Source organism: Grus americana, chromosome 2 (assembly GCF_028858705.1).
Source record: "Grus americana isolate bGruAme1 chromosome 2, bGruAme1.mat, whole genome shotgun sequence".
Classification (NCBI taxonomy): domain Eukaryota; kingdom Metazoa; phylum Chordata; class Aves; order Gruiformes; family Gruidae; genus Grus; species Grus americana.
Window position 1 is genome coordinate 159,340,070 of NC_072853.1, and position 13,850 is coordinate 159,353,919.

A 13,850-nucleotide genomic window follows, 5' to 3' on the forward strand; every position below is an offset into this window, starting at 1 on the left:
AACCTACTCCATGTAATGCTATAACTTTTTGTAGTTAGTTATGAAATACCTGTGCAAGTTTTGAGAGCTGATAGCGCTATCACAAGCACTCCAATTCAGAAAACGTTTGTATCTCCATAACGCTCTAACATAGCTGTCATGTGTGGTTTGCTTTCTGCTTTGCAGATATTATCAAATGGGAAAATTTGTATTGCTTTAAAACACTCTGGTTTTGCCAGACTTACCAATTATAGTCTGAGGTACTTGAATGTAGCATTAAGGGGTTTTATAGCGTAGGGTGTTGCATTAGTTGTGGCATATAGAAAAATAGAAAATATATGCATCTAATTTTTGAAACTAAGCAGAAAACCTGTACCTGGATCCACTATAAACACTCTTAGCTAATGTATGTTGAACTGAACCCAGAAATACTTCTGACAGCTGGATGTTTCCTTGTGCTATTGTTGGATACAGCCACCAGGTGGAGGTAAAACGTAATGAAACTGCCATGAAGAGGGAAAAAAAAATTGCTGAGGGTCTAATCTGTTTGCCAAAGACTGAGAGATTTTTAAATTTTATGTTTTATTAACTTGTTTTATGTGGGATATTCTTAGGTCACTGCAAATGCAAAAAAAATTTAAAGTATTCCAATAGACTGCTTAAAGCTCTAATATATGTTGATATTTGCAAGTCTGTCTCATGCAATTTTATGATGCAGTCAATATAGTAGGAAATAATTATATTTCTGAGTCTATTTTAATTTGGTTTCTGAACTATCAAATTAGGATAAGAAATACGGTAGGGGAAGAAGGCCCTGTATGTTCCTTACTTTCAGGAAAGTGTATGTGTGTCAGCAGCAGTACAACACTGTCCTTACATCTAATAATTTTACACACATGTTGTAGCTCCATAGTTTAACATTCTGTAAATGTGGTTCCTGTCAGCTGCTAATGTGTAAATTTTTTGGATTTTAGCTTCTTAAAAATCACCCCAGATGTGCAGCACTTTCCCCTCCCTTAAACTGCTCAGTACATATTACAGCTCCTAAACATTGTTTTACATTGTAGAGATACATGTAATAGAACTGCTGAAATTAGGACAACAATGTATTCAGCTTTACACCAGGTGACTGAATGCACTATCTGTCTTCAGTTAGATAAAACCACTGAAATAAGACCCTCATCCTGAGGTAGCAGTATGTGTACTCTAACTCTGGTGTGTTCATTTTTTTTTTTAAAAGGGAAGGAAAAAAGTGCACAGACTGCTTGAGTTAATGTACCTCTAGTAAGGGCTGTTAATGACATTCTTGCTGATGTTGCTATGTGTGAATGTTCCTTGAATGGTAACAGGAGCTTCCTGGCTAAGCAAATTCAAAAGAAAAAATCCTCCTCTTTGTTAACTAGAGTTTAGCCACCTTTAGGCAGTCTGTTTTCTTTAGCAACTGAGTATTATATTTCACGCATCTTTGGGATTTTTTTTTTGTTTTGTTTTCTGTAGCTTATTTGGCTAAATTTGGTTTTTGGTGTCCTGGTGCTATCACTTGCTGAAGAAGTAGATTTCTTGCCGCCCCCCCCCCCCCCGTCTGCTTGCTCCTATCTCATTTTTATTTCTCTTTGAAATTTAATTTCATTTAAAGAAATAAGTATATATGGTGAAAACATTTTTTTAAGGGGGTGTAGGTAAAGATAACTAACTATTTCACATTTGGAGCTAAATACAGGGATTTCTCTCAATAATGAATTCCCTAGACATGCAGTAAATGTCTCTTTCCTTCCCTGTTCTTTTCACAATGGAAATTTCAAAGAAGAAAATGAACAAGCCTGTATGTGAGAAGAAGGAAATAAACAAAGCTGTTAGTTCAAATTTTCTTATCATGGGGGATGTTCTTTTTTGGATTTCAGGCGATATAATATAGTCCTGCAGAATTGTGGAAGTGTTTGTGTTTTGAGGAAAGTGGGGGACTGAGCCTGTTTTTTCTCAACTGCAAAATAAAAGCTGTGTTTTCAGGATGCAGAACATGTGACACTAGTTAAACCTGTTAGCTACACTAGTACTAAATTTCAGGTAAGCTGCTGCTTTTGTAAAGAAGAAACACTGCATCCTGCACAACTTTTGATAGGATGATGATGGTTCATGTTTATGCACCAGAAACTGGCTGTTCATACAGTGTTCAACTTAATAGAGCAGATACCCTTAATGGACATCAGTTATCACTTCAGGTTGTTTTCTAAGCCTTTTCCCTTCCTGCAGATGTCACATGTGTCTTGCAGATGTCCTAGTTTTAGTCAGTTGTTTATTTTTCACCTAGATCACAGAATGGTTGAGATTGGAAGGAACCTCTGGAAATCATCTAGTCTGACCCCCCTGCTCAAAGCAGGGTCAGATAGAGAAGGCTGCTCAAGGCAGTGCCCAGTCGGGTTTTGAGTATGTCAAAGGATGGAGATTACAAAACCTTCTGGATAGCCTTTTATGGTGTTTGACTGTACTCGCAGTGGGAAAAGTTTTCTTACATTTGAGTGGTTTTGGTTTTTTATTTATTTTCAATTTGTGCTCATTGCCTCTTCTCCATTCACTGGATACATTGTGAAGAGTCTGACTGTTTTCCTTTCCCCAGTCCTCTCTTCTCAAGGCCAAACAATTCCAGTTTCCATAGCCTCTGCTTTTCTGACAGATGCTCCAGTCCATTAATCATCTTTGTGGTCCTTTGCTGGACTCGCTCTAGTACGGCCATGTCTGTCTTGTGTGGAGGAGCCCACAGCTAGATGTGGTACTCCAGATGTGTGCTACCAGTGCTGAGCAGAGAGGAAGGATCACCTCCCTCAACCTGCTGGCAACACTTCTCCTAATGCAGCCCAGGATGCTGTTGGCACCTTTGTTGCAGGGGCACATTGCTGGCTCGTGTTCAACTTGGTGTCTGAACCTCTAAGGCCTTTTCTATAAAGCTGCTTTTGGGACGATCCCAGTGTCCACTCTGCCCGCTTGTCCAGCCTGTTGAGGTTCATCTGAATGGCAGGCTGCTGCTCCTCCCCATTTTGTATCATTGGCAGAGTTGCTGAGGATGCATTCTCTCTCATCGTCCAGGTCATTAGTGAAGATGTAAAACCCAATATTGACCCCCTGGGGTACACCACTGGTGACTGGCTTCCAGCCTGACTTTGTACTGCTGGTCACAACCCTTTAAGCCTGGAAGCTCAGCCAATTTTCAGTCTACCTACACTTACCTAGCCCATATTTCATTAATTAGTCTAAAGAGTTTATGGGAGATGATGTTGAAAGTCTTACTAAAGTTGAAATAAACAACATCCACTACTCTCTTCTTGCCCACTGATCCCATCATCTCATCGTGGAAGGCTGCTGTTGTTGTTACCATGAGATCTTTTAATTTGGAGGTGATTATGGCGTTTGTGTATTGCTGATGTTAAAATCTGTAATTTGTCTAAGCTTCTCTTGAGGAAAAATATGGGAGGTAGTGAGTACACAGAACTGAACTTTGTGAGATTCACTGATGGTAGTAAAATACTTTTTGTCCTGAAAATTTTTTAAACAGTTGTCTGAAGAGCCCCGAGTGGCATATTATGGAAGCAGTCCACCTGAGTTTGCAGTCTGTCTTCCAAGATTTCAGACAGTTGCTGCAGTTTAAGTTGGTATCCAATTTTTATTTGAAGGTCATTATGCAGAGAACTAGGTATTTTTCAGCAATGACCCGTAAATAACCTGGCTTCTGTTAGCACTTGTATGTGACATGTAAGGGAGGAAAATGTAACATCTTTAACTTTTAAAGTTGAGAAACTTATAAACTTTTTTCTTGTTTGTTGCAGGTTTATGGAATCTTGCTTCTCTTTTTTCAAATTTATGTTTGTTTGTGTTGATGCCCTTTGCCTTTTTCTTCCTGGAATCGGAAGGATTTGCTGGCTTAAAAAAGGTAGGAAAATACTGTTAAATACAGAGTAATTACAGTATATATTTCATTTTTAGCCCTGGTTTCTCATGAAACTGAAATTATGAATTTGTGAGGATTTGGTGCTGGGATATGTATGCTATTGTGGATGCTTATGTACAAGTGTGCACTCTTGCACAAGCAGGTGAAGTGAGTATACCGTATGTGGTTGTGAGTGACCTTAAGCAGGGGGAAGTCCCTGAAAAGCCATGTATACTGAGAGAAAGAAAATAACTTGACGTCCTCTTTTTTTAAAAAAAAAAGAAATGTTTTAATACAGATTTTATTTTTTTTGGAAAATTATTTTGTTGGGATGCTGAAAGAGGAGAAGAGCCAATAGATACACTAGAAATAAAGTAACAAGGGAAAGAAGTACAGGCTTCTTACTAATGGGAAGGGTGATTAAATAACAGATGACCCAGAGAAAACAAGCTTGATTTGTGAATTTTAAAGATTACAAACATACCAAAAAATGTTCAAGTGCGGTTAGTGTAACAATAATGTAAGAAAACTGTCTTAAATGGGTAGAGAATAACTAAAAATACTCACCTTACTTGAATATATTCAAGTTGAGAGGGCTGAATATTTCAGCGAAGCATAGAATTTGGCAAAGTGATTTCTGAACAATAAGATGATAACTATTGTATTAATATGTGAATTAAAGAAATATAATGAAAAGTTACTATAATGGGAGGCACAGCAAAAGAAATTTCAAATCGTAAATATCAAATAAACTGGAATGACTGTCTGGGGACCAATTGCAGCATGTTTTCATTAATCTTTATCATCCAAATGATTACACTTTTGATTTTAATGATACTACACTTGAGGGAATTCCACGCCCTTTGGATGACAGTCATTAGAAAGCAAAGGGTCTTGAAAAGTGGTCTGAAATGAGGAAAATGAAATGCATTAAAGATGGATGCAAAAGGCTATGAGTCATTGGTGGATCGCATGTAACATAAATCAACAAGGGAATGATTGTGGTGGGAAGGAAAACATCATTCCTTGTTGCACTGACAGGAATGTGGCATGGAGGCAATGAAGTTGCCAGTTTTGTTCTGGGTGGAATTGGGGAAAGCTCAAGTGAAGTACTGTGTCCAATTTGGAATTTTAGGGTTCATGTAGACACTTAAGAGAAAACAGAAGATAGCAAAGAAAATAAGATATTTAAAGTACAGCATGAAGGAAAATTTTAATTCAGAGAGAATAATGTGAAGAAACAGAGATTTTATTTTGTAGCTGAAGCTACCAGGAGGTTATATAGACTGAGCATTATAGCTATGTCGGGATGTACAAGGCCCAGCCACAGTGGAGTGTAACTACTTGTTTGGTGTAGCCTGTTCTGAGCTGGTTGATGCTCCTGCAGTGTTACTTTGTATTGGCCAGACTGTAGATGTATCCAAGTTACTTCAGTTATAAGTTTGGATGACCAACCTTATGAGTTGAACTTCAAAGGAGTTTGTTGATGGGCTAACTGTTGTGCATGCTACTATATTTAACTTCACTCATCCAACTTTGCTGGAAAGAACTCTCCTCTCTTCTTCCTTCGCGTCAGGTATCTATAGGGATAAGAAATCTCTCAGCAACTTTTGTCCTTTCAATTATCTAGTGCAGGCCACTCCATTGTCCTTTTGACTCTGTCTAGCCACAGCTAATGTATATCTTTTTTTAGAAGAAAAAAAAAGATAGGTTAACTGCATTTAGTGGTGTTTGTGTCTCCTGCAGTCCAACCAAAACCAAGCATTTTCTTCATTAGCGTATCGTGGACGGTACTGCTGGTGTGTTCCCTTGACTTGTAGATTTCTGTTGGCTCCAACAGATGCATTATGTATCCCAGCTGCATTAAACTTGCACTTTACATAAAACAAATGCTTATAATGTAACTTTTGAACTTATGGTACTGGCTATCAATAAATCCCATTCAGGATAAATAGGTTCACTATTGCATGTTTACACGTGGAAGCATTTGTAACTCCAGATGAGATAGAACCATAATCTGTTAGCAGGTATCAGGAAAAATATGATTATTGGTGCTTTAGAGTAGTTTTACTTCTTTATGGAGGTAGATGAGATCAGATTTTACTATCAAAACCCATCTCTTGGGGGGAGGGGACACACACACACACAATTTTTGGGATGTTTTGTTAGTTTGATTTCTCCTGAATGTTTTTGGTACAGCCCAAGAGCCAAATGTGACTCCTAGTACAGGTACTCAAGGCCTTTGTACAATGTCTGTTCTACCTGGCTGCTCTATTGAAAAGTATCCAAAATGGATGCAGACATATACTGAATTGTTTTACCAGCTTTGACTGAGCCCAAAAGCTATTGATGACGATGTAGGAGTTGTAGTCTGGTTTTATATGAACATACCTTGTCTTTGGTTGCTTTGTTAGTAAGTGGCAAATATCACTTCTGGACTAAGTTGATAGTTAAAGTTGATGCACATAAATTATTCTACTTGCAGTAAGCACCATAGATACATATTTTAAAGAGTTAAATGACATACTAGGGTGACTGGAATCTGGGAAAACTTATGCTTAATTGAACTCAGGATTACATGTAAGCTTTTCAGTTCTAGAATCCATGGAGGGTACTTCCCATCTTTTTTAGTTTCCTTAGATTTTTGACACATTGCCTGTCTCTTTTCAGAGAAGATTTTGAGACCATGATTACGTTGTTGAATTCTGGTATTTTAACAAATTACTTTGGGTTTGATTATACTTGTGCAAGTTGTAAAACAAACCAACCAAACAAACAAAAATTATGTGTTGTCATTCATCACATCAGACTAATGGGCCAGAGAGATAAAACATCATTCAAATGCTATTGCTATTAACTGGCAAAATCAGATTTTACTGATCTCAATTTAAAAGAACGTTTCATACATTTGGCATTTGCAGCATTTAAGAGCAATCTACTGTAAATGTAAAGGCCATTCAATAAGGAGGTTTGGCACAGGATATGTAATCTTTAATCTTTCAGTTGAGAGTTTGATACAAGGAATAGGGAGAGCAGTTGATTCTAGATACCCACCCAGCTCAGGTGCAAACTTGGATGAAAAGACACTTCCAATGGAAGCTTTTATGCAGATCATCTTGCATTTGTCATAGAATTACCTTCATTAGAATGAATAAATAGGTCACTTGAGATTTAGGTGTGGACAGTCAGGATATCTGAAGATGTTCATGTAAGAATTACTTGTTGGATTTTAACAGAAGTTCTGAAAATGAATGATTAAAAGAGATTCAGTTCTGAAATTGGATTTTTCTTTCATTTTTAATGGATTTCTTTGTTCACCTTAATTTGGGACAGTAATGTCACTCGTTATCGCATATCGGCCTAACCCCCTAAGTTTTTAGCCATCTGTTTGAGTGTTTATCTTAGATTATGCTGTAAAAGTTGATTTTTATCTATTCACTGCAATGTGAACTTTTTGCAAGCTATGATATTTCAGATAGCTTATAGGTTACTATTATGAGCTTTGTATAACTTTCCTTTCCATGTTCTTGTAAGGAAGTATTGCCCCCTTAACTGTTTGTTTCATGAATCTGAATGGGTTTGATTAGCCATCTTCCAATTTACTATGGCTTTTTTTCTTGGTTGCTAGTATAATTTCTAAATGGCACATGGCCCCTCTTATAGACTCTTTTCGATTCCCCAGGGCAGCAGTTTAAAACAACCAAGGACTTGCATATTGCACAGAGGAGAGAAATACGGAAATTAGGCGCTCACCATGGACGGATGCAGTGCTGTACTGAAAATCAAACTGATTCTCTGCCTAGTTTTTAATTACAACCGCTATGTTAATTCAAAAAGGGCATTTTGGGCCTAAGGGGATGGACCATGCCCTTTTAAAGTGCTTAAGTGCTCTTCCTTGCTATAGTTTATTTCCATTTAATGGCAATTGCAGACTTCTGTTATCAGAAAAAGAGTTATGAAAGTAATATTGCTGGTGTATAATATGTATGTGTATAGGTTTATATATGTGTATATGCCACGTGTGTATTTATGCACACATATGTATTTTCAAGCACACGTGTGAATTTTTTCAAGACTATTGAAGGTAGTTGGAGTTCATTGTGACATATTACACCTTAGCCAGTGCTAGTAATTGAGCTATTGGAGTACCTGAAGTAACTTTAATCTTCTGCATCGATATTAAAAACTTTTTCACATCTTTCTATATTCTTCTTCTGCTCCTTTGTAGAGACTGTGCAGAAAGTTATATTCCTTGTTTAGATGCTTTTTCAGTGGTCACGGGCCTGCTCAAATTCTGTAGTACACAAAAGTCAACCTGGTTTCTTAATGTCAGAATTAACCTCGTTCTCTAGCATTCTCTCCAAAAAAGGAAAATTGTGGTATTTACAGCTGAGCATCTGTAGTTCACAGTGCTGATGTTTCCATGTGCGATATCAGACTGCATAGAAAATTACATGTGTGCTGCTGTGTGAAGGAGGCAAGCATTTTTGAGGAGATAATTGCTATACCTTTTCTTGACCTTAAAATCCTCTTTCTCTTGATGTAACTTCAACTGAAATTTGTATTTGTTTGAAGTTGAGAAAGATAAAGATGTTTGTTAAGGAGTAATTTCCTTGTAAGAAAATACAAATAATGCAATTTACCGCCGTGAGAAACTGGAATAACTAGGTATTGCATAATCAGGAGTGTAGAGTTTTAAAAAGGCTTTATGAAGTATTTTACCTTAATACTGATCTTTGAACTTGAAGTCATGGCATAAAGTTTAACATGAGCGACAGCAACATCCTGACCAATTATCCAAATTATCCAGACATCCCAAAATGTTCAGAACACAACACACAGAGTCTGTGGATTAAGAGGTTAACTCCTGGAACATCAAAAGAAGTGCATGATAATAAAAACAAATAGTACAAAAATTTGAGGTAACTTCCTTGCTTAATTAATTAGGTAGACCAGGTGGAAGCGAAGAGGCCAGAGCTGGTGCTCAGAATGTCTATAAAGCTGAGCAACATGACAGCACAATGGAGGAGGAACAAAGATTTTTTTAATATACTTCTATCCTGTGTCACAGTTTGAAATTGTCCTGGTTTATGTCCCTTTTGGCAAACTTACATAAAAGTGACCCTGTACTGTATTTTATGACCAGATGACTTTTTTCCCAGTGGCTAATTTGTATCAGACCCCCATCTTAAAGAGACACAGAAATGAGTAGGAAGTCCAAGCCGGTTTGTCTCAATGAGCTTTCATTGCATGCTTTCATTATTTTTGCTCGTTTTTGCCACTGATCATCCATAAATTGTTGGAAATGAGTGATTAAGGAAGTGCTGCTTAGTGTTAGCGGCACATGCACATTCTTGGTATGTTTTTTGTGGGTGAGAGGAAATCGCGTACTGCACAAACAAAAAGGAAAACTCCTGCTGGGAACCTTTCAAGGAAATTTAACTTGCATAATGTTTTGATCTTGGTGTTTATTACAGAAAATAAGAGTAATATTTCACCAGCTATTGTTATGTGTCAGCTAGTCTCTCCATCTGCTTGCCTTTCCTTGATATCTCTTCCCAAACTCTCATTGAGTTTATTTTAATAAAAACACCACTTAAAAATGTAGCAGTTTATTCATACACTTAAGGCAGGTGAGATGGGCCAGTGTTCTGAACAGTTTATTGCGTAGTGCTTGCTACTGTAGAAAGATTTGGCTGTCATGACTGCAAAGTCGTGCCTGTGTTAGCAGTTGCAGCTTAGCCCATGCAAGTAAAACATGGTGTGGAGGTTCCCTTCCCAATAGTCAAATACAGTGGTTTCTGCTGTTAAAGCCGGATTTCTTCCCTTCCTCTCTTTCATAGGAGCATGGCTTTTAAAAATGTTTTGTAAATAAAATTACTTCTTTGGGGATGGAGTGAAATGTTGAAGCTTTGCAAAAATACAGTTACTAGCATTTTTTGAAACTGCTGTTTTTGCTGTAAAGATAAGCAATTGTTAACTTGCTGAGCAGCCATAGTGTGTACGTTTTCCATCTCAGCATTCGAGTCGATTTGATACACTCTGTACTTATCAATAGCAATGACTTTTCCTAGTCATGTTACTGTATAAGAAGACTGAACTAAGATTAATTTTCTAATGCATTGTGTTGCAGTGCATTGTGTTTGCAAACTCTAGGGAACTCAACATAGTAATAAATATAAGTGAAAAGTAAACCTGCCACTTTTTCCTTTCTTGGTGGAAATTCTAATTTCTGAGTTTTTCCACATAGAAAAGCTATACTCGCCAGTTTTGCTGTGTGTACTGGTAGAACTTTGGTTTAACTGCAGGTGTAGAGCACTGCAAAATACATTTTCAGTATGTGATGAAGCCACTGCAGAAAGTCTCTTCAAAGTTAGTTTTGAAGTATTTACTTGTAGAAACTTTTTTGCTAACCTCAAGAAGTATTCCATGGAAAATAATTGATCCTATAATACAAAATACTGGGGAAGGTGGCTTGGAAATCCTTTCCAATATGAGATTATCCCTAATTAAAACCAAATGATTTTCTAAATTTGTCTTGATTTTTCTGGAAAAGTGATTGAGAATGTAAGAGTCTTGAACCTTGTTTGGAAACAGCATTTGACTTTGTGTTTTATGCTTGCGTGTACCTCTGCAATACCCACGGGCCACCGTGTGTAACGGCTCACCAAATAGTCTTGAGGTACTCTGTTAACAGTGTATGTTTATTTGGCATTTAAGCTCATATTTATTTGTCTATAAAATCATTCAGCATGAACTGAGACTTTAGTGCTCTGATCTCCATGAAATGTTTACTAGTATGTAACTGAATTATCGTACACTGTATTACAACCCATTTACTCATTCCATTAGTAATACCAGAGACAAAAGTTGTTTAATCAGTCACATCAAAGGCAGCTGTTTGATTTTGTATTTTTGACATTAGCTAACATCTTAAGTTCAGATATGAAGTCCAGTTCTTTAAGCTGGAGTAATTTAAAATGACACCACTTAAAATTTATTAGACTTTTTTTGTTGTTGTTTAGAAGCAGGTCCTGATAATTCTGGGTTTCTAATTTGGCAAGTAGCTTGATCAGGGTTTTTCCTCCTCCCTGTTAAAATAAAAGCATACTTAACTGACTGTTATACAAACCCATAACATAATATGTAAGGTGGATAGTTAAGGACTATATTTAATGGTAAATCTTGTATTAAGAATGGTGCATATCTTGACCCTTTGTATGCTTCCTGCTTCTGTTGAAGTCTCAGAAATAGCATGTATACAGCTAAACGTAGAGTGTGTTTTATTATTTGCAATGTAGAGGACAGGCACATCTAATACTAAATTTGAGAAGAGCTTATAAAATGGCAGGAAATAGAAGATGAGAAGGTTTAGCATGCTTGTTAGGATGTCATGTTGACAAGTGTTTACACTAAACTCAGAAAACATGTTAAAATTCTAGTTTTACACTATGAGGTCCTTTATTAGCAGTTCTGCAGAGGAAAAGAACTTTATATATATACCCTTACTTTAAGGGTATATTTCAGCAAATTAGTCTGAAAAGGGTTATTTGAATGTATGGCCTGTTTCTGTGATTGGAATAAGTAACTATACTAGAGATTAGTAGGAGATGAAAGTAACTTTGTGAAAGTATTACAGGGATGTCTGGTTTTCTGTCCTTTCACAATGACTGTAACTAAGGCAAAGTTAAAGCCAGTAAGAACACGAAAATTACTACAGGTAGGTCAAGAAGAGGTTGGGAATGCTGGTTATAGTAATTTTTGTATTACAAAGCCTAGACTTCAGCATGTGTAACTTATTTGGTATCTGTATTTAGACATTTAGAAACACAGACTGTGCAAGATGGCAACTTTTAGGTAAAAAACATGCATGTATTCTTCAGCTTAGGACCTTCTCATTTTTCAATAAGACCAAGATACAGAAATTCAACATTTGGTGGTTAGGACAGAGAAACCTGTGGCTATTGAGGAAGAATGCCTTAATGTGAATTTGCTTTTGTAGCCTTATAAAACATTTTATAAGGTTTTATAAGATGTCTTGCTTGACTCAGTTGGGGATGTTATGTGCAAAATCTGTCCTTTTTATTTTACCATAAGGAGACGTATGGTTCGTTGAATATATGTAACAGTTCTGTATCTGGGACAGCTGAGGGGGAAATAAGTGAATGTTGGTTGTTGCACACATTGGATCAAGATGTGATGACATGTCATCTGTGCTCCGTTTCATTGAAGTAGTTAAATGTCAGTTGGTTGCTTCCATAAATTAGAATGTCCTTCTTTTAGAGAGGCCTCAGTCTAAGTTCCAAAAACTAGAGTAACAGGAGATAAGCTAATGGTATAGTTCCCTCTGCATAGATTTTCCACACTACCTGCCTCACTGCGATTTCAGTAGTTGAGCAATGATTCAGCCTTTCTGCAGTAGTTTATGGGGTTGAGATTATAATTACTTTTTTACCTACTCTTTAATGTAGATAGAAAAGCAAAGTGTGTCAAGTTAGTCTGTGCTCTGGCAACACTTTCATGTTTTTGAGCTATGGAAATTACTAGAGTAACAAGATGAAACAAGAATTGTTAATAATATTGGGGTAAAAACACTGTGCAAAGAAAGTTCCAAACACACTTAGTGTTATTTCAAAATGTGGTTTTTTGACCATTACCCCTCTAGCATGCTGTGAGAAACTGTATTAGATGACTCTTGCGTATGAGTAGGTAGTCATCTGTGAAACTAATTAGTTGTAGAAGCTAGCACTGGAGCATTAGTTATTCCACCTCATCTGAGCCAGGAATGAAATGAATTGCTGAACTTTTGTGCTTTCCCCACTCCCACATTGTTCTGAACTTGTACATCTCTGCTGTATTTAGCATGCTTATGTCTTGTGGAATTTCCATAGTTCTTTGCTAAAAGCTTTAACGTGTAGCTGGAAGCCTGCAAATAGAATAACATGAATATTTTTCTCTGCTGCCCTTCTAGTGAATAAATTGGGTGGGTTTTTTATGTTACAGTTTTTATTTGCTTTTAGGATAACTTACGGAGTTCTGCATGAGTGAAAATAGACATGCTAAATACTTCTACTTCTTGTAAAGTGTACAGATGGTACAGCCACTAATACTAAGCTTGAATCTCTTCATTTTATCATTGTTATAAACTGAAGCACTGGGTTCTAAAATACTTTTTTTTCCCCTAAGATTCTTTTTTTTTTAAGACAGAAATGAGTAGTTTTCAAATTGTGTTTGGATGGAGCATTCTTATTGCCCTTTATAGACCCTTCTGTTTGTGGTAGACGATAGTTATATATCTAAAAATCCTGAGATGTATTTCTTAATTTTTTTTATCATCAGTTTATAATAAGATTCACATAACTATTTCATTTAACCTAGAAAACTTTCCTGTCCTTTGGGAAGGAGGTAAGTATTCAGACATGCAGGATCCCTGGAATGGCTGTGATTCAGGGGATCTAGAAGCCCCCTCTCGTAGTCAATGGGTAAAGGCAGATGCCTCTAAGAATTTGGCATGTCTGACTTAGAGGCTTCTTCAGGAAGGCAATGTGAACACTTTTTCATCTCAGTTTCTTTTATTAAATGGTAAGAAACATTAAATTGATCTGCTGCTGGTTTTTTATTTGGGCATGGTGATTTTGTTTTATAAAAATTGCTGGTTTATGCATGAGGAATATTTTATTAAGATTTGAATATTTTCACATTAGTCTGTGTTTTTGTTGAGTCTTCATTGACACTAAATAGTGATCTTTCAGAACAAGCAAAAATATTGTATCTATTTCAAGTCTCTATGCACTTCTGTTACTTTATATAAAAGTAAAAAAAGACTTTACAGATTTAATGGAAGTGTCATTTTAATTCACAGAGGAAAATTGCCATTTAATTTTATATTGATAGTGGCAAGTTTTAATATATCTTGATCATAAAGCATGAAACAATTTTCTAATAGGCTTCC

General features: G+C 36.6%; 1 protein-coding gene across 2 annotated transcripts in view; it reads left to right on the forward strand.

The window, feature by feature from the left end:
* The window catches only part of LMBR1 (limb development membrane protein 1), a 76,179-nt gene that overhangs the window by 22,662 nt on the left and 39,667 nt on the right, over positions 1–13,850 (forward strand). For both annotated transcript variants that reach the window (XM_054814498.1, XM_054814499.1), the window contains one exon: positions 3,798–3,901. In XM_054814498.1, coding sequence (XP_054670473.1) covers positions 3,798–3,901 — 104 coding nt within the window. The remainder of the gene's footprint in view (positions 1–3,797; positions 3,902–13,850) is intronic.